The 25,266-nt window shown below is 36.9% G+C and overlaps 2 protein-coding genes across 5 annotated transcripts in view; one reads left to right on the forward strand and one right to left on the reverse strand.

Annotated features, from left to right (window-relative positions):
* Positions 1-3,847, forward strand: part of Mitofilin (inner membrane mitochondrial protein mitofilin) — a 51,068-nt gene extending 47,221 nt beyond the window's left edge. Inside the window, exon 13 of the mRNA XM_069839368.1 lies at positions 1,754-3,847. Within this exon, the coding sequence (XP_069695469.1) occupies positions 1,754-1,931 (178 nt within the window). The 3' untranslated portion in view covers positions 1,932-3,847. The remainder of the gene's footprint in view (positions 1-1,753) is intronic.
* The window catches only part of LOC138708965 (uncharacterized), a 267,711-nt gene extending 243,426 nt beyond the window's left edge, over positions 1-24,285 (reverse strand). For 3 of the 4 annotated variants that reach the window (XM_069839370.1, XM_069839372.1, XM_069839371.1), the window contains exons 1-2: positions 24,148-24,285; positions 22,022-23,940 (exon numbers count right to left, since the gene is read on the reverse strand). In XM_069839370.1, coding sequence (XP_069695471.1) covers positions 22,026-23,939 — 1,914 coding nt within the window. In that variant the 5' untranslated portion in view covers position 23,940; positions 24,148-24,285 and the 3' untranslated portion in view covers positions 22,022-22,025. Of the gene's footprint in view, positions 1-21,681; positions 23,941-24,147 lie in introns of those variants that run through there. The other variant, XM_069839369.1, reaches the window with a different exon arrangement.
* Positions 24,286-25,266: the final 981 nt, after the last annotated feature.

Raw genomic sequence — 25,266 nt, forward strand, 5'->3', positions numbered from 1 at the left:
GACTGACGTCCGTACACGTCGTGTGTTTGCTGTCTTAACATGTAAACAAACCACAACAACTATCGACGCCGCTATCCACATACAGTGGCCTGCACTTTCTCCGGACCTGTCACCACTCGACTTCTTCCTGTGGGGAACTGTAAAGGACAGTGTGTACCAGAACATTCTGACAACACCAGACAACATGCAGCAACACATTCGACAGACTTGTGTGTCCATTCAGCCAGAACCATGCCGGGCAGTCATACAGTCTTTTGGGGAACGCCTTCGAATGTGCATTAATGTGAATGGTCACCGTTTGAAACATCATCTGTGATTCTCAAAGCATAACATTGTCGCATTGGAAGTACGTTTATATTTTGTTTTGTTGTTGTTATTGATTAGGAAGGTAACATTGTGATACATTTTTGAACTCATCTTAATGTGTGTAAGCAATGTAACATGATTAAAGTATGTAGGGCTATTTGAAAAATTGGTGACGTCACGTGTATCTTGTACCATAATGTAGTTACATGCACCAAATCTCCACACTCATGTCAGCCCCTCATTCTAACATAATGCTCAAAAACAAAAATTCCAATACCTATCCAAACAAAAAAGTTATATTAAGGTACGATCACATGTCACTACTTTTGCAGCACTGCAGTACAAAAAATTGCGCAACTCTTGTACTGCGACGTGTGAACAACGGTGCAACCTGAAAAGTAGCGGCTGCCAAACCTGCTGCTCGCTACTTTTCCATGCTGCACACAGCTTAGAAGTAGCGACGTGTGAACAGGGTTCTCAGGGTTGCAGCCGCAGCATTTTTGATATCGGGTTTGTTGAAACTTTTGCTGCGGTTGCAACTAGTATTACCACCCAAATGTGTCAATGATACTTTTATTGTTTGGATATATTTTAATGTTAAATGTGATGAAAATAAATTATTTGTAACAGTTATTAAATACACAACACAGTCTGAGCATAATTGGTGACGATATAATTCATTTTTTTAAATTTTCCGTAGCGTAGTTCCAAACAGGAGGGTTGCCAACATTGATTACGTGAATATACTGTTGGTTATTATTTAAGTATATAGGCGTTTTTGAAAGCTTTATAGTAAAAATAATGTCAATTTCTGAATACTAGATACGACAGAAAAGCAAATAATAGATAGGAAGCTTTCGCATGAGTTTCTTAATAATGTGAACATAACCACAAAATGTATATTGAGAAGTCAACACGGAAATGGGAACCTGCAGCATGACTGCGGCTGCAAAAGTAGCGCCTTGTGTGTGAACAGACTCGCAACCTCCAGTTGCAACTTTTGCTGCACTTGGGTTGCGCAGCACGAAAAGTAGTGTGCAGCACGCTACTTTTGGCTTACATGTGAACACGATACGCAACTTTTGCAGCTGCAGTATAAAAGTAGCGCTGCAAAAGTAGCGACGTGTGACTTTACCTTTAGGTGCACAAGATAAAGGGGACACTCTGTATAGACTTATGACATTCCAAGTACCAAATCTCATAACCTTATTCGTTTGATGTTGTCGTGTCAGAGAATCAGTCCCATTCCAAGGCTTATTTTGGAGTTTCGTAACAAGCTGTTTTTTACTGTGATGAGTTGTTAGCCCTTCATCCAACCCCCAAGCTGGAGGACCACCCCTTTCTACAACTGCTTAAATAGCTTCACTGTGTAATGAGAAAATACAGATAATTTAATGGTACCAATTTTTTAAATTATTTTAAAAGGATAATTTTACTTATGTTTCAGGTATTGGTTGGATAGAGGAGATTTCAGCATGGCATTGCGATACATGAACCTGTTGAAGGGTGCAGCGCGATGTATAGCAAAAGATTGGATGAACGAAACACGAATTCTTTTAGAAACACAACAAGCAGCAAATACACTTATGGCACATGCGGCTGCATCTGGTATGATGTATGTTTGAAGAAATTTATAAGAGTCTATACATAAAAAATAAAAGGCTGTACAAATAATAAGAACTGATGGTGTTGATGGTGTAACAAGACATGCAGTCCACCCCACCCACCACTACGAGCTGTTCATATCACTGCCTCACTCTACGATGTTTCCAGATCCTATCTTTCACTGCCCGGTATTGGCTGATGCTATGTGCATATATGCTAATTTTTTTTGTAAAGCTTGTCAATGAGATCTTCACATATGTATACGTGAATTTGTCATTAGCCATACAATAATTGCAGTATGTATATATAAATACAGAAGAATGATCGATTTTACCGACTCACTTTTATGAGTGTGTGTAAGGAATAATGACCATTGCTGTAGGATGTAAATTAAAAAAAGCAGAATCTAGCATTTAATGATAATTTGTAATTAATTTACAAATCGCGAATGAATGTAATTTCATTAGTTTTTTTTTTTTTGCATATGTTGGCCATCCTTCTGGTTTATAATACTGGTTTTAGTAGCATGATTTGTTATTTAATACAATAACATTGCCATGCTTTTATTTTGATGCATATAAGCAGCTTGTGGTCTTGGTATTATGTAATATTACTTAACATTTCTATGAGGTTTTATTGAAATTTGTTAGTTACATTACATAACATACCATCTTTGTTCAAGTTTTGTTGCAGCAAATTGAGAGAGTGTATGGATTAGTTTGTTTTTGGTACAGGAGGATCTGTGTAAAATATGGCAGAGCTGGTTTCCAGCGGATAAATTATGTACATATAGGTTAAGTAATATTCGAAACTCATAAACTTACCATTCAGTATCCCTAAATTTTGGTTTGTTGGTGACAATATTTAGGATTGGAGCATCCCTTAGAAGTCATATCGATGCAAATACAGTAAATAAAGTTATTCAATATTATGTATGGGATTTGTTAATACAAGTTCAGGAAAAGAATCCCTTTTAAATTTAGAATACTGTCCTCTGGGGTTCATTTTCGGTGCTTAATGTGTGCAATGTTTTTTAAAAAGTAATATTTTTCATTGCATTCCTTCTAATTTATTAACTTTTAGCAACTTTTATTGCAATGTTGGTTTCGGAAATCAAGAGGGGATAATAGAGCCATTAGTCTGACATTTGCTACTGAAGTCTTAATATATGATACTTTCAGTCTAAAGAATACCAGCTGATGCTATTTATATATATAGACGCGCGTAAGATAAAAGTGAAAGGGACCAAAGAACTGGAATAACCAAAAAAGAAAAAAAAAACTCTTTGTCCCAAAATATGCTGATAATTTCATCCCACTTTTTGTAGATATGGTACTGCCTAGATATGTAACTGCTCAATTTTTCTGGATGCGTTCAATTACATTAACTTTTTCCCATGAAATACCTTGATTGTTGTCAGTGATAGAGTGTAATGCAGAAGGCACACATATTTCACATGTTATATTTGTCATAGTTGTGTGCTACATAAAAGGAAGTCAACTATCTGAGTTTTTGTATCTTAGCAAGTGCCTCGTGGAATTAATACCTCAGAAGGCGACATGAATGTGCTATGTGCCATTATTTTACAAAAGCTGAGAATATTTAGTTAAATATCTAGGTAGAATCTTTTCTATATCCATTTCAACTTTGTTCTACAATTTAAAATTGTAACAGATGTCAGGAGCTAGATATATAATGACATGTTTGATATTGTTGCTACTAACAACCCAATAAATACCGTATTAATGGGACAGAGTTTCTGAAATTTGTGTAAAATACCCATAGTTTCATATGTTGTGACAGTCTGTTGATTTGATCTTGTTGAGACTTTTAAGTGGTTGAAAGTACTTAACAGTATTTGCAATAGTAATATATGATATTGATAGAGTGAAAATGCCAAATTTGATAATATTAAATAAAGTACTTATAATTTCAAGTCTAATAATTACAGTTAGCTATCTTAGAATTTATTATAGATTACCTTAAATTAAGTTTTACATCATTGTACTAATGGAAACTGCTACTTGCTTCTCTTCCATTTTGTAAGATTCATCCCAGATGGAAGCTGGTTTGTGTTTCTTCAGTGTGCCGTAAGTCGTGCCTTATTATATTTTAAATAATATAACCCACCAGATGTTAGAAGGGGAAGTCCACGCCTGTGGAGTAATGGTTAGCACGTGTAGCCGCGAAACCAGGTGGCCCGGGTTCGATTCCCGGTCGGGGCAAGTTACCTGGTTGAGGTTTTTTCCGGGGTTTTACCTCCACCCAATATGAGCAAATGCTGGGTAACTTTCGGTGTTGGACCCCGGACTCATTTCACCGGAATTATCACCTTCATCTCATTCAGACGCTAAATAACCTAAGCTGTTGATACAGCGTCGTAAAATAACCCACTAAAATAAAAAAAAAATAGAAGGGGAAGACATCGATTTAATGGCTTGTGTTGAGTTATGGTAAAGTTTTGTATTGTAATATGTAATTTTCTCTATTAAGGTAGTTTTTTTTAAAAAATAAGAAATGTCCCTATTCTTCCCAGTCTACACTATAATGATATGATATGATATGATATATTTGGTCACAGCGCTTCTTTACATATAATGGTGTACCTCACATTTCTGTATCCGGTGCCACCATTAACATATTACAGTAACACATTATTTGCAGTACACGTCTACACAAATACTCCCAATTACACTATGTACCTTTTTTTACTGCTTGCTCAATCTCCCCTTCAGTATTTCTCCTACATTTCATTTGCTATTCTCTATTTGATCATTAATTGTAATATATCTAAAATTAAATACGCCTTTCAAACCCCCTTTTTCCTCCAATTACTATTCACTGTAATTTCAATTTCACTTATTCTCTATAAATTATCATATTGACTTATTTGCCCTATTTGTTCTTTGACCTTTTCTCTTATCTTTCTCTTATAATTATTTACTGTTCCAACGTTCAAATGTTAGTACTAATTTTATGCTGTCACTTGTTCATTTCTCTTAACCCTTTTTCACTATTTTCACTCATTCCTATTTGCGCTCACTTTCACTTTCTCACTATTCCACTTACACCTAATCCTTTCACACTACTCTCACTTCCTATAAATACTTATATTTTATCTCTACACATCAGCTTATACACTTTTTCTCTCCCCTATACTTCTCTGTCATTTACAATTTCCCTTTACTAGCACTTTTTGATCACATCTCCTCACTTTTTAATCATATCTAATATCTCTGCTATATCCTCAGCTGTCGCAGGTTCTGACCTTTCTTTACTGTTCGTCTCTGCTTTATTTCTATCTCTGTCTTTCTTTCTATTTCTTTCTTCTTCTTCTTCTATTCCTCTTTTATTTTCCACCTCCACGCTTTCACTTTCACATCCTAGATTTCCACTTACACTCGCACCCTTAAACTTTTCACTACTTTCTTCCCTATCACTTCCTGACTCTTGGTTTCTCTTTTTATCACCACTCACCTTTTTTCTAGCGCCCGTGTTTCTTGTTCCGTTATTGTCAGCATTCCTTCTGGAGTGCGCTAACCTTACTGCCATCGTATGGAGACTAGGAATCCGCTTACGCTGCACGATCATGTTACACTTATCTTCTCCTTGTTGTGTCATCACCTTTACACTTCCTCGTACGTCAGTATGTGGGTTCCTGAACTCCTTACTATTCGCTCCTGTTACCATATGTTGATCTGTGACAATCACTTGTTCCGTCCTTGAAGTTGGGATGATTTTCTTCCACCATTCCTGCTCCTTCCCTCCGCTTATGTAGCTAACGTCGACACAGTATAATAGAAATATCAGGTTAAAATAATGTGTGTCCCTTTTAACCCTAACATTAGGGTGAATAGGGACACGTCTAAAAAAATATATGTAAAATTGCAGTTACATGACAGTGTTTTTCACATAGGCAAATTGAAACATAAACAGTTTGTACTAATGATGAAATTTATTGGGTCAAAAGTGTAGAGGTAAAAACTATTAAATCTGTCCCTATTCACCTCATTTTATGATACTGTCTTCTGGCAGTAAAGCACAGCAACTATGCACATGGGATTTTCCATTAAAAAAACTTTGGAGTGTTTCTCTCTCTATCTGTTTAAGAATTACCGTAATCTTTTGTGTAGTTTATTTGTGTGGTGAATTTTTTAAATGTTTCACACGCTTACGAATAACCCAGTAATATAAGAAATAAGTCCTTGAAACATCTGACTACCTAGTTTCCGTAATGCTACAATCGCCTTCTGAGGAATCAGCTCTCATTCTTCTTGGAAGGCCTTCTTTAGATCCTGTAGGGTGTCTGCATAATACTTCATTCCAGTCTGTTAAATAGGTGGCTGGTGGGATTCAAATCTCAGCTTCGAGCAGGTCATAGCTTGGCATGAATTCCCACCTTATCCAGACACTGCTGCACACATCTGGCCACATGTGAGCATGCATTGTGCATTAACATGAAACCACAGTCTACTATATACAGTCGCGAAGCTCAATATGTAGTAAAAATGCAAACATGGATAGTTGCCCACCACTAGGATCGCGACTATCGCCTCATCATCGGAGATCTCTCTCCTAGTAGACGAGAATATGTTACACTTTCGTTGTGTTCTTTTGGAAAAATTAACACCTTCCTTCCATTATTGAAATATTAAATGCACAAAGTTAATTTATTATTTTAATGAAGTATATTAAATTCCACCATAAACTCGAAGATACCTGCAAGAAATAGGTTAATATTATTTTTGTTTGTGCAAAACGAACTGAAATTTACTATAATCGCTTCACTCATTCAAGATTATAGCAATAATTAACTATGAAACCAATAAATATTAATTTACTTTTCCCTTTACAACAATAATAATGGAAATATGAATTAATGGAGTAACTTACGTGTACCGGTACTTGTAGTGTAGGCTTACGTAGTTAACAAAGTGGGATGAGGTTAAGAAATAATAATCACACCAGAATTGGAAATAAAACGTAATCAATAAATTTTATTGTAACAGACTTTTTCTACGTCTCTAGTAAAGTAACAAATAAAAATAACAACAAAATTAACAGCTATAATTAAAAACATATCCTTTGAAAAAAAAAAAGTAGGCCTAAGCAATAATAATCCCACCAGAATTGAAAATAAAACGTGATCAATAAATTTCATTAAAAGAAAATTTTTCTACGTCTCTAGTAAAATATTATTATTCCAATTATTATATTTTAGCCATTAACATTTTCATTACAACCAATAACGAACATTTCACAAGCATCAATGTGAAATACGCAACGAGCTAGCACTCGATGGAAGTACGACACAGTCCAAAGTCGACCGTGGACAGTCTATTGTTTCTAGTTGCTAACCACTTGGAGCGCTTTATCACGAGATTTGCAAAAAATCACCTCAAGCTTCGCGACTGTATATAGTAGACTGTGATGAAACCATAACCAATAAATGGAGCAAAAGACACAGCATGCTCTTGAAGGATTTCCTCTTTGTATTGTTGTGCTATAAAGGACCCAGTGCTCCATGAATACCATCACTGTCCTTGCCATCAGCCTTATTTACATTCAAATCATCACAGAACCATCCTGAAATGCGGCCCTGGACGAAAATTTACAGAGGAATACCTCTCCTCAGTCCTCCACTCTCTTTTTTTTGCTATTGTGGCTACCGAAGGCAAAATCGCGATTCATCGGTAAAGAAACTTTCTCCCATTGTTACATTATCCAGCCTCAGTGTTCTCTCGTATAATGCAATTGCGCAGCACTATGCTGTCAGGTGAGTTCTGGACCTATGGCAGGTCTTTTAGAGAGAATATTTGCTTCTTCCAACCTCCTTTGGACAGTTCTCTTGCTGATGACACCTCGAACTTGCTGGAGTCGATTTTAGATGTCAATGGCAGTAGAGTGATGAAGAATAAGTAGAACAGAGAAAAATTCTCTCCAACGGAACATGGCGCCATCACAGTCTAGTATATAGTCATGAAGCTCAATACGTAGTAAATATTAGTGCTGTTGATTGATCAAAATATTTAATCGAGTTTTGATCGAGTTGAAAAAAATGTTTTAATATACTGTAATACACAATTATTAGGTATTAAATTAATGTTGTATATCTGTATATCGTTATATTACAAAACAACTATTTTAATTACTTACTAACATATTTATTATGAAGCTTATAATTTATTGTGTCAATTTCTCCCGGAATTTTTGAGACAAACATAAGTAGCAAAAAGTATCAAGACTCACCTAGTTAATACTGCTTCATCCATGATTTTAAACATGTGAATGCATTGACACGCTCTACGTTTAGTAACAATGTTTCCTGCATCACTAAACAAGAAAAAACCTTTTTTCTGTCGAGCACTTCTCCACGATCGTTCAATTTAAATCTAAACGTTTCACCGAGTTTACCCCTCAAATCCTCATATGACATACTGGAATTTACACTTTTCACAAACAGAAAACTGATTTTTTTTCTCTATCAAACTAAACACACAACCTTCATATACAAACTCAGTACAGTACAGAAAGTGCAACTGCAAAACTACAGTGGTCGAAACAGAAGACTGGCCCCTATTGTAATCGAATTACCAGATTTTAGAAAGAGAAATAAGGTAGTTACGCTTTCACTTGTACACAGTGTAGACATGGCTATTTTAAAAGGGATGAGGGGTACGAACCCCAGAAAAGTGTGTATTTCATATGCTAGGAAGATGAGCTGACAACAAGGTGAAAGTTTTCTTAGAAAACCGTAAAACTTAATGAGGGTTCCGCATTGTGTTTCAACTTTCAATAGAGATAGACTAGGTCACTGTCCTCATAGCCCCATCTCTTTCTGAAGTGTTTGTGCAAAGATTTTCCGTACTCCACCTGATTTACAGTTAGAAAATAACAGTACTCTTGTGCTTTTAAGTAAGCAATTTCCGACAGAGAAATATTGTTGGAATTTTTAGTATGAGTTTGTATTAACAAAATAATAATTAATATCAACTACAACCGATTAATTTTAATCGACTCGATTATTCGATTAAATATTTTTGATCGATTAATTTTACAACGGAAATTGATCGATTAATCGATTAAATCCCACAACACTAGTAAATATGCATCCATAGATAGTTGCTGACCACTAGGATCACTAATATCGCCTCATTACAGACAATGCGAAATAGTACCGGCACAGACTGTTGTTCCTAGCACCTTCACAACTCAAGCTTCGTGACTGTATATACCAGACTGTGATGCCGTCTTGAATCACAAAGTGATTACTTACACTTCATCATATTGCTATGATGTACCGTAGTACAGTACATATGGAGTTTCGGTGCAGTAATTTTGTGTTTCCATATGGTAAAGAATCAGTAGAACAGAGAAAAATTCTGTCCATGCCTGGCCACTTAGTCACTCGTAATGAGTGCACCTCTGTACTTGTGGTTGGACATTGTGTCTACTGTTACACATACTGTGACACGGTACACGAAGGTAGGCCAACAAAGGGGAACACAGTAGGTAGAACTTAAAAAAGAGAGGGATTCAATCCAGCATCGGAACTTGAATCCTGTGTGGCTTAGTAGATAAAGCGCCAGCACATAAAGCTGGAAACCCAGGTTTGAGTCACGGTGCCAGAGAGAATTTTTCTCCGTTCTACCGATTCTTCACCATATGGAAGTGCAGAATTACTGCACTGAAACTCCATATGTAGGTTACTTCGGTATATCATAATAATGTAGTGGAGTGATGGTGACGGAGAACTTGTAGATGTAGGAACTGATTATCCCTAGCTTTTTTCGAGCCTGATTCTGAGCTCCTCGACTATGATTCAATTTTCTTGTGCCTTCATACAGTTTTAGAAATCATGTACACTGTAGTTTCCAACAACATAATGGATTCTGCACCCATTTTCCATCAATGCATCTGGTTATGCAATGTCATCAGGACTTACTGACATGTTAAACCTACTGTTGAAAATTGATTTTAAAGCTGTCTCTGAAATCTCTACTCTCTGAAGTGTACTACAAAGTGACTGAAGGGTGCAGGAACAGAAAACTCTTAAGTCTAGAGATGGGTCATGTGAGGGAAATCATACAATGTATCACAAACTACCCCTAATGCATTATCCTCTCTCAAAACATAGCCTACAACCTTCCCCATTAAACAAAATATCAGGAAGTGTTAAATCTTGTTAAATTGACAATTACATATTATTTTATAAGCTTTTGTCATGGAATGGAATTTTCATGAGGGGGGGCACTATGACCCCGCACTGCGACCTTTTACGATCTGTTGTGCTAATCCTCAACCTAGGTTCATTTCCAAGCCCACACCGGCTGATTACGCTGAAGTTCGCTGCATACCTAGGTTTCCAGCAAGCCATTCCAATCATCCCTAGGTTAGCTGCCTCATTGCATCGTCAGCCGCTGTTCGGGGAATGCTATGAAATGACGACAAAATGGAGAATTGTTGACGGAATGATGAAGATTCCTAATATGGGAAAAACTCCAACTACGACCTTGTCGGCCACAAGCATCATAGAAAATTCCCGGGCCTAACCGAGATTCGAACCCGGACTAACTTTTGAGAAGTATTACGTTTTTCTGTGGATATCAGTTTAGTTTAACCATAACAATTTTAATGAACCTAGATTGTTTAGTCAGATTCTTACGACAGTTTTTCGTGCAATACAAATATATTGACTATTTTCTCGCAATGTTTCACGTTAAAAGAATGAAAGAATTTAATGACAATTCTCTTCCATATCTTCTGTCTCAGAACTATAGGTTAAAAAACTGCGATTAATTATCTGTAAATTACATGATTATGGTCTTAGGGTGAAGACTTTATATCGGAATGATGGAAGGCCGTCATTAGAAAGGCAAAAAGGCTAAGCTAAACTATACAGGCAGCATTGGCAATGGCGATGATAGTTTTAGGTTATTGTAAATTGGTCATTGTAATATGAAACTATACACAAAGGCTCAGCTTGTGTCACATTTATAACTATGAACTGAATTGATAGTGTACCGGTATTGGTTATTCATAATGAAGACAGGTTAGAATTCAGATCAAAGGCTGTTTTGTAGTAGAGAAATACGTGTCTTGTTTGGACAGCGTGTACTTGTTTCTGTTATTATTTTGTAATTTCTCCTTATTCACATTAGTCTATTAATAATAGTATAAAATTTGTAATTGGTACAGAAAGCGGTGGTAAGTGACCATACACAACATTGGCAACCACGGAAATCCTTGGAATTTGGAAAACCAGTTCGAAGAAAACATCATATTAACATATCGTACCGTTATACATAGTGATTTATGTGTATATGTATTCTTGCCGAATTATGTGGAAATTGTATTGCAGAAGTTAATATTTATTCAATTTAACGTTAATTATGAATTCTTACAAATAAAATTGAATAACTTGTCTGTTTTACATCATATTGTTCAACACATGTACGTAAAATGAGAATATGTCAGATTTATCCGTAATGACAGCTGATCTGGAGGGATTTTTTAAAGTGTTTAAGCAGTACAGGTGACAGGTGGTTACGGACCTATCCAAAGAGTAGATAGATCGCAATTCAGCCAATAAAACAGTTTGATTTGAGTAGTGATGCGGTCGAAGCGGAAAAGTGGGGAGAATCATCGAGTTTGAAATGTTTCCGGCCATCTTAAATGAGTATGCAGTTATGAAGAAAATATGTGTTACAAGTGTATAATATTAACCGATATTGTTTGATTATAGAGGATGTTGGTAAGAGATCAGTTCATACGTGTTGTGGTTTAGTTTCAACTTATATTATCCGAACATTTTATTTGCATAACATTTTATAGAATAGCCAAGAAAATAGAAAATTGCAAAGTCGTCAGCACTACTTAACTTACATTTATGAAGTGTCTTGGCTGTAGTATGGTAAATACAATTTTGGGGGAAGCAAGTTGTGTAGATATTCTGGACAGTAAAAAGTGTATCTCCTATAGAGAATTGGCTAGTATGTGATTAATTGAAGTGTTTTATATAACTAACAAGCGTAATTGTGATTAAAAGTGTGTTGAAATAAATATAGCTCGATTGACTCTTTGTGACTCGAGGTTTTCAATAGACAGGATTTCTCGCAACATGGACTTTTGCAAGATGTGAACATTTCTCAGTTCCAGTCAAGAATAAACACCAATGAAACTGCGTCATTTTCGTGTTGGTGAGTTCGACAAATTATACGTACTGTACCTACAATAGAGGTTTCTTAAAGGGTTGGAGTAATACAGTAATTTCATAGTAGTTTGTAGAAGAGAGCGAGAAAGTGTTGAGATTTATTTAATCGCTCGAGTAGTAGTCTGTATTTTTGAATAACCATATCTAGAATTGTCACAAGTTACTTTATTACATTGAACTAATAGGCTACATTATCATCTAACACAAGCAGGTACTAAACTCCAGAATACAGGTACCCGTAAGCACTGTTCCAACATTAGTAACAGTGCCATGACGAACCTCGAATCAAAGAAGAGGAGAAATAAATTATCAGTAAATATGGCTATGCAATATATTCCGGTTAAACTAGCGCAGTGATAGTTCCCTTCGTACTTCGCGTATACATATTGCATGTCTGAAGGTTAGGTTTTGTTAGTTTAGGCTTTTATTATGCCTTGCCTGGCATATCTATACACTACAATGAATTTCATATCCACAGAAAAAGAAACGTATTGTCCCTGGAATGATTACTTCACAAACTTACGTGTAGGCCTATAGTTGGCCTTGATTTTTCACAACGTTACGGCAGCACAGTTTTTAGTTGCTTACCTGTATTCTAGAGTCATTCCCAAGCAGATCTATTCCAAAGTTGACTGAATTACTGCTCCTTGACTGAATTACTGCTCCTTTTAAGTGCTTGCGGCTATCTTTAGAGACAAAATATACTGCGTATTCAGTTCAAAGTGTGTCATGGCTCGCCGTATGCCGTCATGTGGCTAGCCGATGAGCCTAGAGAATTCAATCTTCCTACACTTCCGCAAAGGCGTATTACCTATGTGCCAGAGAAGTTGCCTGGCAAGTACGGCGTTCATTCTGAAGAGTACTTACCGATACGTACGGTAACGCAGGTAGTGGCAGGAATGTGAACTGTTTGGAAACACGTACTGAGGTGAGTTTTTTTTTCCATACTGTCGGGATATGGGGAGAGGGTTAAGACGATTACGTACATATTTGTTGACATTAATTTCGACGGTCAACATGGACACGGAGCATTTGATTTGTGTTGTGGAATGTTGCCGTACGAAACCGTTGATAACAAATACCTGCGTACGACTTGCCCGCACAAAACAGTTCGAAAGAGGTTATGGTAGCACACAGATTTTACAGACCGCCATCTGTTGCTACGACGTTCAAGTTATACCGTACGCGTTCTCAAGTTCAGATTGAACGCCTTGAATAATAGGCAACTTCTCTGACATAAAAGCTGAAACTCACTTCAAATTGCTGACTCACGACAGTGACGTCATGACACACTTTGAAATGAACACCCAGTACATATGCTGCAGTAAGCAGAGGTTGTGAATACTGACAGACCGGTTTGTTATACGTCATAAGTCTTCGTTTGTTACCCATCATTCATCCTCTGCTATGCGTAATGAAAATGGCAACAAATAGTCTCTCTCTTGCTTAAAAATGATAAATATAGCGATATTATATCACAGTCTATATTAGTCACGAAGTTCAATACGTAGGGAATATGCATCGATAGATAGTTGCTAACCACTAGGATCGTACTATCGCCTCATCACAGACAATGCGAAATAGTACCGGCACAGTCCATTGTTCCTAGTACGCTCAAGCTTCGTGACTGCATGTAATAGACTGTGATAATATTCAATGAAGTAGGCACATTACAACCATAAAGTTGATTTTAGGGCGTACTTTATACGTAGGCCTATAATGGAATAATTCGAAAAAAAGAAGAAGAAAAAATAGGTTCTATTCTATGTTAAAGAAAGTAAGATAATGTTTCTATTTAATTAAATACTCATTAGCCTACTTAATTTGTAATCATAGGCTTCGGAAAATAAGTAAACGTTTTATACATACATACATACATACATACATGTACATGGTGTCTCATTTATCTTGACCACCCTAAATAACTTTGTACGCAAGCACAAAATGAAAAATTGTTTCATACAAAAGGCGTACAACTGAAAAGGGTAGGCAATCTTGTAGCGTTATTTATTAACGAGATACGAGTACTAACATTATTTTTTTTAAATGGCGCTATATATTTATTATTCAGTATTTCAATTAAGGTTGTCAAAACGTTTTCAAAAATGTAATCACGATGAACTATTCTGATAAACACAACGTTAATAAACGGAACGTTATTGGTGCCTTGACGGCATGGCTCCTGTGCATATTATGAAGAGATTTGACTTTAAGTTGGTATAAATAATACGTAGTACATTGCAGATGATACTCAGGGTCGCTTAACCCATTATACATAGTTTTGGTTGAACACTGATGACTGAGTGAGTGGTCTGTGATACATTGGTTTCATGTGTTTACTGTAACCCAAAGCTACGTGGAGTGGGTTACGCGACCCTGGATACCTGCGATGTAGGCCTACTACATCACCAGCCTTTGTCCTGCGCTTGAAAATCCTGCATACAATCGCTGCCATCTTCATGTTCACGTAGACCGCCGGGATAGAGGGCATTGACGTCTTCTAAGCTAATATAACCAAAGTAATAATAATAATAATAATAATAATAATAATAATAATAATAATAATAATACCTTGAAGACTTCAATCATATAGTCGCACATTTGTGATAAATATTTAAAATAGCGTTATCAAAAGTAGACGGACAGAAAAAAAGGGCACATTCGTAGACAATTTTGAATATATGCAAAGCATACCAAACGTCTAAACTAACCTAACACTGATTAGTATAAGCAAGCATAACAAAAGCCAAAAGTAATCTAACCTAACCTGTGACAGATTCTAGGCCCATATGCAAGTTATACGAAAGGCGCATATCGTGATATTACGACATATATAAAAAATTCGAGTGTACAATAGCGTGACATGGGAAGATTTTTTAAGGATGTAGAGCAAGAATTTTGACTTGCAAAGATACGTGTTTAAAATGTGGTAGGTGTGGTAATTTCACAAATTCTGTCGCTCGATTATGTTTTATTATTTCTTATATCCTCTGTCTTATGGCTAGAGTAATACGCAAGGTAAAACGTAATGTATAGGAAAGTTGTGATTTGTCAATTTTAACATAGGCAGAGTAGTTGGCGAATTTGACAGCGGAAGAATGTTTGCTGTAATTGATGGATATTATTTTGAGATTTAGTCGTTTACTTAATGTGGGTAGATCAGCGGTATTCAATCTAAGGTACGCGTGTCCTCAGGGATACTAAGACGTTTTATCCAAGGTGACAACAAAATAGTTATTTATGGTACAAGTTCGTAAAGGTTCTCCTTTTGTCACGAGTGTAAGGTTTGAGAAATTATATGTATCATACAATGTTTCTTCTAATATAGCATAAATTTACATTAAATAAATATTTAAAGGTGGAGAGATTATAAAATCACAATTTTACGGCTGTCTAAACTCAGACCATTAAGAAATAAGTATAGAGTACATACAGGATGTAAGAGGTATAAGCAAATACCTTATTATAATAATACCGGACAGCTAGCAGTTTTGCGTGCGAACGACGCTGGTGCTGCTACCTACCTGCCGGTGTGGAGATACTCGCGAAACAAGCTGTAATCAACTGCAATGTATATTATTGCTGGGCTAGTTAATAGTTTTATTAATTAGTGCTGTGTTAAAATGTCAGGGTGAATGTGTGCTGTTTATAATATGTAACAATTAATTATGGTACGGAAAGTAATATGAGGTATGCAATATTTCTCATAGTATGCAGCTTTGATATAAGATAATAATTTTACATTAAATATTATTCAACATTTCTTAAGTGTTTCATATATAATTCCACATTAGTAACGCACGTTCTAAACAATAGTCCGAATCTCGCTATGTTAATATTTCTATATGTGGACGTAATTCCATCCCTCTCCGCTAGATGTCAGGTCCGCGATGTTTCGCACTCACGCCAATGCTGCTAGTATACAGCTGTCCGGTATTATTATAGTAAGGTATTTGCTAAGTGCCGTCCTTTTCACAGTCGTCGGGGACGGCCTACAGGATCAAAAAAGTCCATACAACCTAGGGTCAAAACTTGATAGTTTTCACAGAAAAACATATTTATTTTCTTATTTTATTTGCATTACACTGTTTATATCGTTAGTAAAATTACGAAAACAATTACCGTACATCAGTAGGTATATTAAGCACAGAGTTAATATGAGTTTCAATCAATATTTGTGTGTTCTATTACGTTTTCGTGAAATTAAATAAAATTGCATGCTTAAATTTGTTAATATTCTGGCGTGAGAAACGTGGCAACGTGTTCAGCAGGCAGTACTCTGCACAGACGTACGTAGGCCTACATGTCAGCTGAGTTCAAGCTCCCTGTCCATAGGTCTACTGCCGAGCGGATGACAGTTCGGTACCAGGTATTCGATAAACAACTTACAATGTCATTCACAGTTTAGGAAAATCATATGTTATTACTTATTACTTTATGGAGAAAGTCGTAATTTAAGTGAGGCAAGAAGATGTACGGTCAATGTTTTCCGCAATGAAGGCTACCTAATCGGCGAACTTTTGTAGCGGTTTCTCAACGATTATTAGAAACTAGGAGTCTCTTACCTTACTTACTTACAAATGGCTTTTAAGGAACCCGAAGGTTCATTGCCGCCCTCACATAAGCCCGCCTACCTCGTTTCGAAAATCACACAAACAGAAATTTCTTTAAAAATGGTACGTACTCCTTTAATGAAGCGAGAGAGATTGAAATGTTGCATTTAAAAGAAAGTTCGTGTAATTTTGTGCAGTAAACAATTATTGTTTATTTTTTAGACGTACAATTAAAAATGAACCAATATTACCAATATTGTTAAATAAAAGGAAATTTACCATAAAATCCTATTAATGAGATTGAAAGTTGCATTAGAACAGAGCATCTGTTTTGTACCGGTATGTCTGTATCCGCTTGAGTTGTACTGTGTAAGTGTAAACTTCCTCCTCCCCATGCAGCAACGTTGCCAAACGCATAATATTGTAAACTTTAATAATTAATTAAATATTTCAATTATAAAAAAATGTGAGGACATTTTTCCTTCCTTATGACATTCAAAATCAACAGTTAAAATAATGACACATATCCCTTACACCCTGTAGAATGACAGCCTGTTTTATTCCTGATCACGATTTCAACAAAGCGATTGGGAAAAGTTGAACGCTATATGTTGTTGCAATGAGTGGTACAGATGTGACTTCAGAACAATGCGGGCTGAAATGTAAATATGAATGTTAAATTTGTTACTTATTTGTGTAATATTTACGTAATGAAAGATCGAGGTAGTGCATTAATTTCTTATTGAATTAATATATATTATTTTAATGTACCGAAGTACATATGATATTTCCATGCAGATATTCTGCGTCATCATACGATGACGTCGGATCCCGGCCAACTAGTCACTCATAACGAGTGCACCTCAGCACATGTGTGGACTTCGGTCCTACGTTCATAGACATCTATGACGTAGTGCAGAGGGCGGCCACTAGAGGGAACCCAAGAGTTGGAGCTTAATCTGAGACGATTCTGTCCGACGCCGAGGTTGTATCCGGTGTGGCTTAGTGGATAAAGCATCAGCACGTAGAACTGAAAACCCGGGTTCAAATCCCGGCGCCGGAGAGAATTTTTCTCCATTCCATTACTCTTTCATCATTATTGAATTAAGTTTATACGTACATTGATTATTGTATTTTCTTTGGCAGTGCGTAAAGTGATTCCTTACATTTTTACGCATTGATAAAAGTGGATAAAATGTAACTTTACGCACTATTGTAGAAAATAATACGAGCTTGACTTCTCTTCGTCACTCTTTTTCATGTAAGAGTAAGACATATACTGTAGATTCACAGCGACCGCAGTACTACCGTCGCATGATCTAATGGGGGCGGACCATGTTCGATGGGGCCACTCGGGGCTCGTATATATCACTACGCGATGAGAATAATCGTATATTATAGTAAATGTGTTGATAATTTACTGTATTGTGTCGCGGTCGCTATGTAGCGGGGTGGGTAACATGTCCCAACATCATTGACTTTAATTGACGTAAAATTTACAGAACTATAATACTAGCTTTGCGTTGTTTGTCACATTTGGACATCAGCTATAAATGATAAAGAGTAGTGGATAACTTAACGTTAAGTAATGATAAAATCGTCGTATATTGATCTTTAAAACAGTTTCTTTATTTAGTAAGTAAGTAAATCCATGGCGCTACAGCCCATGAAGGGCCAAGTCCGACCAGCCTGCTGCTGGCCTCACGTCCACATGCCGAAGCAGAGGTGGACGATCATCCAATCAGAATGAAAGTATCGTGTGGTTAGCACGATGATCCTCCCCCCCCAGCCGTTATACCTGGTTTGCGAAACCGGATTTTCGCTACCTATCGTAGCTCCCCAAGTGCATCACGATGCTCAGTGGGCACCGGTCCCATACACTGGCCGAAATTTCATAAGAAAATTTCTTCCCTCACGAGGACTCGAACCAGCGCGCATTCTGTAACGCGAGTCAGGCAGGTTGCCTTAGACCACGACGCCACGGCGCGGGACAGTTTATTTTTATTTATTATTATAAAATATAATTTTGGTCTTGATTATTCCATATTAATTCCGACATTTTCGACATAGGCTGTTATAGACAAACACGAGGTAGAAATACTGAAACAAATTTAATTACAAATAGCGCCGTAAATCAATCTCTTACCATAAACATGTCATCCGAGAATTTATTTCACTACAACTGTCTTGTATACAATAAGACATGTTCCTGCCATTCGGCAACGTTGTATTATCAGCATCTGATAGTTTGGTAGCAGACTTCATGTTGTTCAGATATAGGCCTACGTATGAAATAAAAGTTTTAAAATAAGTTTGAGGTAACAAAATAGTTATTTTATGTAACAAAATAGTTAATTAGTACGTGACACAATTGTTAACGTGGAACATTGAAGTGGGCACCTTTCTTTTAATCTCTGCATATGATCCATATATCTTAATATTGTCTATCATCTGATATCTTCTTCTGTCCCGAACTTTCCTCCCGTTCACTATTTCTTCCAGTGCATCCTTCTTTCCAACACAGCCTCATTTGTTATTCTGTCTGTCCATTTCACACGCTCCATTCTTCTCCATACCCACATTATAAATGCTTTTAGTCGTTTCTCTTCACTTCGTCGTAATGTTGTATTTCTGCTCCCATACAATGGCACGCTCCACACAAAGCACTTCACTAGTCTCTTTCTTAGTTCTTTTTCCAGAGGCCCATAGAAGATGCTCATTTTTCTATAAAAACCTTCCTTTTCCATCTGATCACTTAAACTTCATAGTATTATAAAAGCAAATATCTGCATACTACTTATGTCTAGTAGACTGCATGTTAAAAGTAGCTATATTGCGAGGGGGGCAGTAAATAACCCTAAAATTGCGGAAGTTGCATTTTGAAGTATAAAAGTTATGAATATGGAAGAAAAACTTAAAATCTGCTAACCATAACTTACATTCACAGTTTGTGATAGGAACAAAATATGTTTCATCTTATGTCATTAAGTGTATTTAATCGGCATTATGTTATACATAATTTTCTAAGAAATGGGTTTCGCGTACTGTAAGTGTAACACAGAATAAAACAAAGAAAATACAGTCCACATCTGTGGAGTAACGGTTAGCGCGTCTGGCCGCGAAACCAGGTGGCCCAGGTTCGATTCCCGGTCGGGACAAGTTACCTGGTTGAGGTTTTTCCGGGGTTTTCCCTCAACCCAATATGAGCAAATGCTGGGTAACTTTCGGAGCTGGACTCCGGACTCATTTCACCGGCATTATCACCTTCATCTCATTCAGAAGCTAAATAACCTAAGATGTTGATAAAGCGTCGTAAAATAACCTACTAAAAATAAAATACATTGATTTAAAATTTATTTAGGACGTGCGATGTAACTCATTTTTCATTGATGTAGAAAATGGCTGGGAGGGGTTTCGTCTAGACGGGAATGAAATGATCCTTCAGAAATTGAGATATAGACACGTGTCACTCGAAATTGTCTGGTAGCGAAAAAAAAAGTGACAGCTTCAAGGAACTCGTGGATCGATGTTAAAAAATGCAAGCCACGCGTCTGGGAAACCCGCGGGATGTGCAGTGAGTAGAAATGCCTGATTTGAGATCTTTCTTCTGCTTAAATGAATAATTCCATCGCTTATTGAAATAACTGCAACTTACTTTGAAGAAATGAATTGATTTACAGTGTAATATTCAACTCGTTATTGCAGTAGTTACAGTAACGTTGAGTCGAAGCCCCGGATATGTTCGAAACCCGCTCAGTGTATTGCTGTTCGTTCTTTGTCAATGCACTGTTATGTTGGATCGGTGCAGTGTAGGTCATACTGCATTTACCATTCACAAGAATTTGACCTTGTACAGGGACATAATTTTATTTTTACTTCAATTTTTATTGTACCTGAGTTTTTTAATGTACTTCACTACCACCCCCTCTACTAGTAAACTTCCAACCGTTCTCCACACAGAACCGAGGCCTCGTATGCAGTACTGAATTAGTGAGTATAGTACGTTCCAGAAATATGTTCGCGTTTTCCAGTGACGTAAGAGCTTTCAATATTGAATCATATTTTAGCACAGGTACTGTCGTCCGTTTGCCTACGTCGCATTCCGGTTTCCCCCACCTGCTTCCGTTCGCCCCTCTGTAAAGTATAGTAGCTGGGCTGTCTTAGCTCTTTTCTGAAAACATTAATTTCTGTTAGGAACTGGACGTCTACGTAATATTATACAACTGTTTAAAATAACTTAAATAAAAGGGCCTCGTTAAGTAATTAACTGTCACGTGATTCCCCCCCCCGTCTATTTATTTTTTTGGGTTATTTTACGACGCTGTATCAACATCTAGGTTATTTAGCGTCTGAATGATATGAAGGTGATAATGCCGGTGGAATGAGTCCGGGGTCCAGCACCGAAAGTTACCCAGCATTTGCTCGTATTGGGTTGAGGGAAAACCCCGGAAAAACCTGAACCAGGTAACTTGCCCCGACCGGGATTCGAACCCGGGCCACCTGGTTTCGCAGCCAGATGCGCTGACCGTTACTCCACAGGTATGGACCCCCCCCTCGTCTACGACCCTGCGACAAAATCATTTGAACGGACAGAAGATAGCATTTCTGAGTAATTTTATCTTTTCGGATCGGGCAGAAGTGAAGATTGAATTTACAGTAGGCTACGTAAGGTACTCTTTTATAGAGTAGGTATAGAATTATTTCAACATGAGTTATTAGTACGAAGGACGAAACAGGTAATTGGAATTAGGTACAATTGTCTATAGTGCGATAATATGCACAAAAGAACAAGGGGAGACACTAGTGAAAATTGTAACTTTTGTAATTTTTATCGGATTCTAATGAAATTCATACCCCTAAAGGAATGTAATAAATCAACATTCTGTGCAAAATTTCAGTTCAATTGGACAAATAGTTTCTGAGTTATCAACATTTTAATTATGATATGATATGCAAATTCAAAATGCTCTACGTCAATCACATTTTCAGTATAGGCCGTAATTTTTTTTTCCCTACTTTATTATACACTTATTAATAATTCCAAGTTGTCATTTCAACTTTCAATCACTTTATGTTGAAATAAAAAAAATTATTAGTTATGTACTGTCCATTCCGCTGAAAATTTAGCATATTTTGATATTCAACAACCAGTAACGGGAGTATTTTTAATTCTACATAAAGATTGCAAACTACAGTTTTTTAAGCAGCTTTCGAAGTGTGTGTCTTCCAAATTTGAAAACAATCAGATGAAAATTATGTGTCACAGAGCATTTTGAAGGTATAAAAATGTAGTTTTGAGATACAGGCAATTTTTTAAAATGAGACATGCATATAATGTACTTACATATCTAAAACAGCCCAGCACCATATGTTTGGCCTTCCCTTTTCTTTGCTTTCTTTTCTTGTGTACTTTTTTTCAGCTTTCTAGTTAGTCGTGCCCTTTTTCGCTTCTCTGCCCTTTTCAATTCACTCAATTGAGTACGCTTTCTGTCTCGCCTAGTCAGAATATTCTTTGCTACCTCTGTCAATTTCCCCTCCCCAATTGTTATTTTTACAAGTTGACTTTGCAGGCATCCCATATTAAATTCAGCAACTGCATTTGCCACTGCAATGTTAATTTTGATTTTTGAGACAAATGTGCCTTTAGGACATTTTCTCCATATAAGAGAATGGACACTCTCATTCGCATTCTGGGTAGCGCCACGTGTACATTTGCTCAACAGTTCAGTACTGGTTAGACGTGCGCAAAGGGGTGCAATTGCTTTTAGTGTTGCTTCTGATAACTGGAGTTTCATGTTCTTGTGACTCTGAGGCTCCTCTCCCTTTGCCTTACTCCGATTATAAAAACACCAAGAGTCTAGTCCAGTTGGACATTTGTCGTGACGAGGCTTTTCATCTGTTGACACTGAATGTGACAAGGTTGCAACAAACCCCCTCCGCATTGCTCTGACATCAGGCATCCCATTTACAATTGCAGCCCTATAATAATTTGTCAGTGCAGAAATGGCTTTTTCATTTAATTTTCCAATGCCCCGCCCGCCAAGCTTAACATTTTCAGATTTGCTTTCTTTTACTAACTTTCTCAAGCCAGTGCCCATTCTCTTTGCAACATGATTGATGCATTCCTCTTTATTTATTTCAACACCTGCTCCATACACAGCCAGTGTTTTCAAATGCAGGTGTGTTTTTGCATCCCCATCAGAGAGTACTGTAGTGTATCGCATGCCACATTCTTTTTCAGACCTCAACCATAGCCTCTCTGCTGCAACAGTCTCCATAGCATTGGAGCTACCTGTGTAATTTTTGTTGCAATCCCCAGATTTTTCATGACCATCTAGCCAAAATTTGTACTCTGGGGAATTTTCACCTAGATCAGCAGCAGCGAATGAACATGCATGGCAAAATTTTGAAAGTACTTCATAATCAACAACTAGGCCTGTCAATATATCTATTACTAATCCTACACCGTACAGTGAAGTATGGCCACGTTTATGCCAGGTACCATCATATGACACTGCTATGTCCATTACATTGCTGGATTTCAGTGTAGGGTCACATACTTCATGAGCTTCTCGTACTGCTCTGCGAGACCGGGAGAGGATTTTTTGGTTATAGCAATCAGTTTCTTTAGCAATTTTGTCAAGATGACTTTGATATGTACCAAGTGCCATACCTTTCATGCCAACCACAGAGCAGAATGTCTGCATAGCAGAATGACCTGAACCAGTGCTAACAAAAGCCTCAACCATTTTTTTATTTACTTCAAATGGTGGCCTCTTACTATCAGATTTTGTCTGTGGGCTACTGAAGGTCTCACCACAGTTTGTACCACAGGCAGTACATTTTACCACTAATTTGGTTGCAAACCCTTTGTTCTCCCTCATTTGCAATTCTAAAGCGTTATTGTCACATTCATAACACTTCAGATTTTTTAACAGTTCACCCCACACATTTTTATGAACTAACAAATAATCTGAAGGCAATGCTTGTACAATCTCACCTGCAGAAGTGGTTTCAAACATCTTTAGCTTCTTGGTGCTTGTTGATAAAGAGGGGGATGACATTTCCTGAGGCTCATGAACAGCAGATGGACCTGCCTGGCAATCAGGGAGGTTAATTACACCTGGCTGGGGTTGACAGAGGTTAGGCCTAGTTTCTGCAGCACACTGTTTTGCAAATTTGCATTTTACAGCATGCTGCGCTTTTCGTGTCCTTTTGGAGGGGCGTTTTTTGTGGGCACGACTTCTAGATAATCTCTCCATGCTGTAATTTCAACACAATAATTACTAGAATGACCTATAGTAATTTAGGCCTAGACCCTACTAGCATTGTATGTATTACTAATACATATATACGCGAATCTTATAAATCATTTTAAATATAACTACAAAATACTATATATATAGACACTATAAATACCAATAAAACCATAGTCTGTGAATAAGATATTATAAAACACGTTGAAATTACCTTACAAGTAGCAACAAGTAGTCTCACAATATATGTAAACAAAGATCACGCGGCAACCGGAAGGAACCAGAGAAAAAAGAACTATGCTTTCTTTCGGCTCCAAGTAGTATTGCCAGTACACCAATAGATGGGAGAAGTGTATAGTTCATCATATACTATCACGAGAATCTGCGCGGAATTTGAAATACATCACACAGAATGTTGAGCTATGCGATCAGAGAACCGCCCACTGTAGCGGACATTTAAAGAATGCGCACGGAGATTTAAATATGGCCGCTGAGTCTTTAAAAATGGCGGTATATTAAAAAATGTAGTACAAATGAATCGGCCATTAACCAAAGATAATATTTATGGCAAAAAACAAATTTCGATTTTTTTTCAGATTTTGACCAAATTTTCACTAGTGTTGTCCCTTAAGCCTGTGTCGAAATGAACGGCCACCATTTTCAAAAATGTTTTAAATATCCATATTATGATTATTTTTCAATTTAACTTCATTCTCTATATTGTACGCTAATGTGCTGTAGACAGTATAATATACACTGCATAATTAATACGTCCGAATGGATAACTCAGTTCGTGAGTAAAAACACTACGTAAGTGTTAATACAGTACTGTATTTTAATTAAACAAAAACCTAATCAAAATTATCAAACTCAAAATCGCGATATTTCCTAGTTTACATAAATGGATGAACTACTTTTCTTCTCTCCTATACCTAGTAAAGTGATTTGTTTGTATTTGACGCCAGTATCATCGAACTCCAATCGTGGAAGGGGGAGCAAGAGGTGTTTCCGGTTCTAGACTTTTAATCCAAAGATATAGCCAGATTGATATTAAAAATGTTAGTAAAAATAAAATGATGTCCCTGTATTAGATGAAAAGTAAATTAAAACCTTGACATCGTAAAGCAGCGGTGACCAAAACTCGAGCTGCAGTGGTTACATGCGACAGACGCCTATGAAGTAAGCAGACGGAGGAAAGGTACTTGGTATGAAAATTTTACAATCGGTGGTGGTTCCTGTACTAACATCTTGATCAATCCCGCGGATAAAAATCTCAAGTCTTGCTGTATTAGTAATGTCACTGTTGTCATCGAGAGCCACTGAATAATATACG

The sequence above is a fragment of the Periplaneta americana genome, chromosome 11 (genome assembly GCF_040183065.1).
Source record: "Periplaneta americana isolate PAMFEO1 chromosome 11, P.americana_PAMFEO1_priV1, whole genome shotgun sequence".
Classification (NCBI taxonomy): Eukaryota; Metazoa; Arthropoda; class Insecta; order Blattodea; family Blattidae; genus Periplaneta; species Periplaneta americana.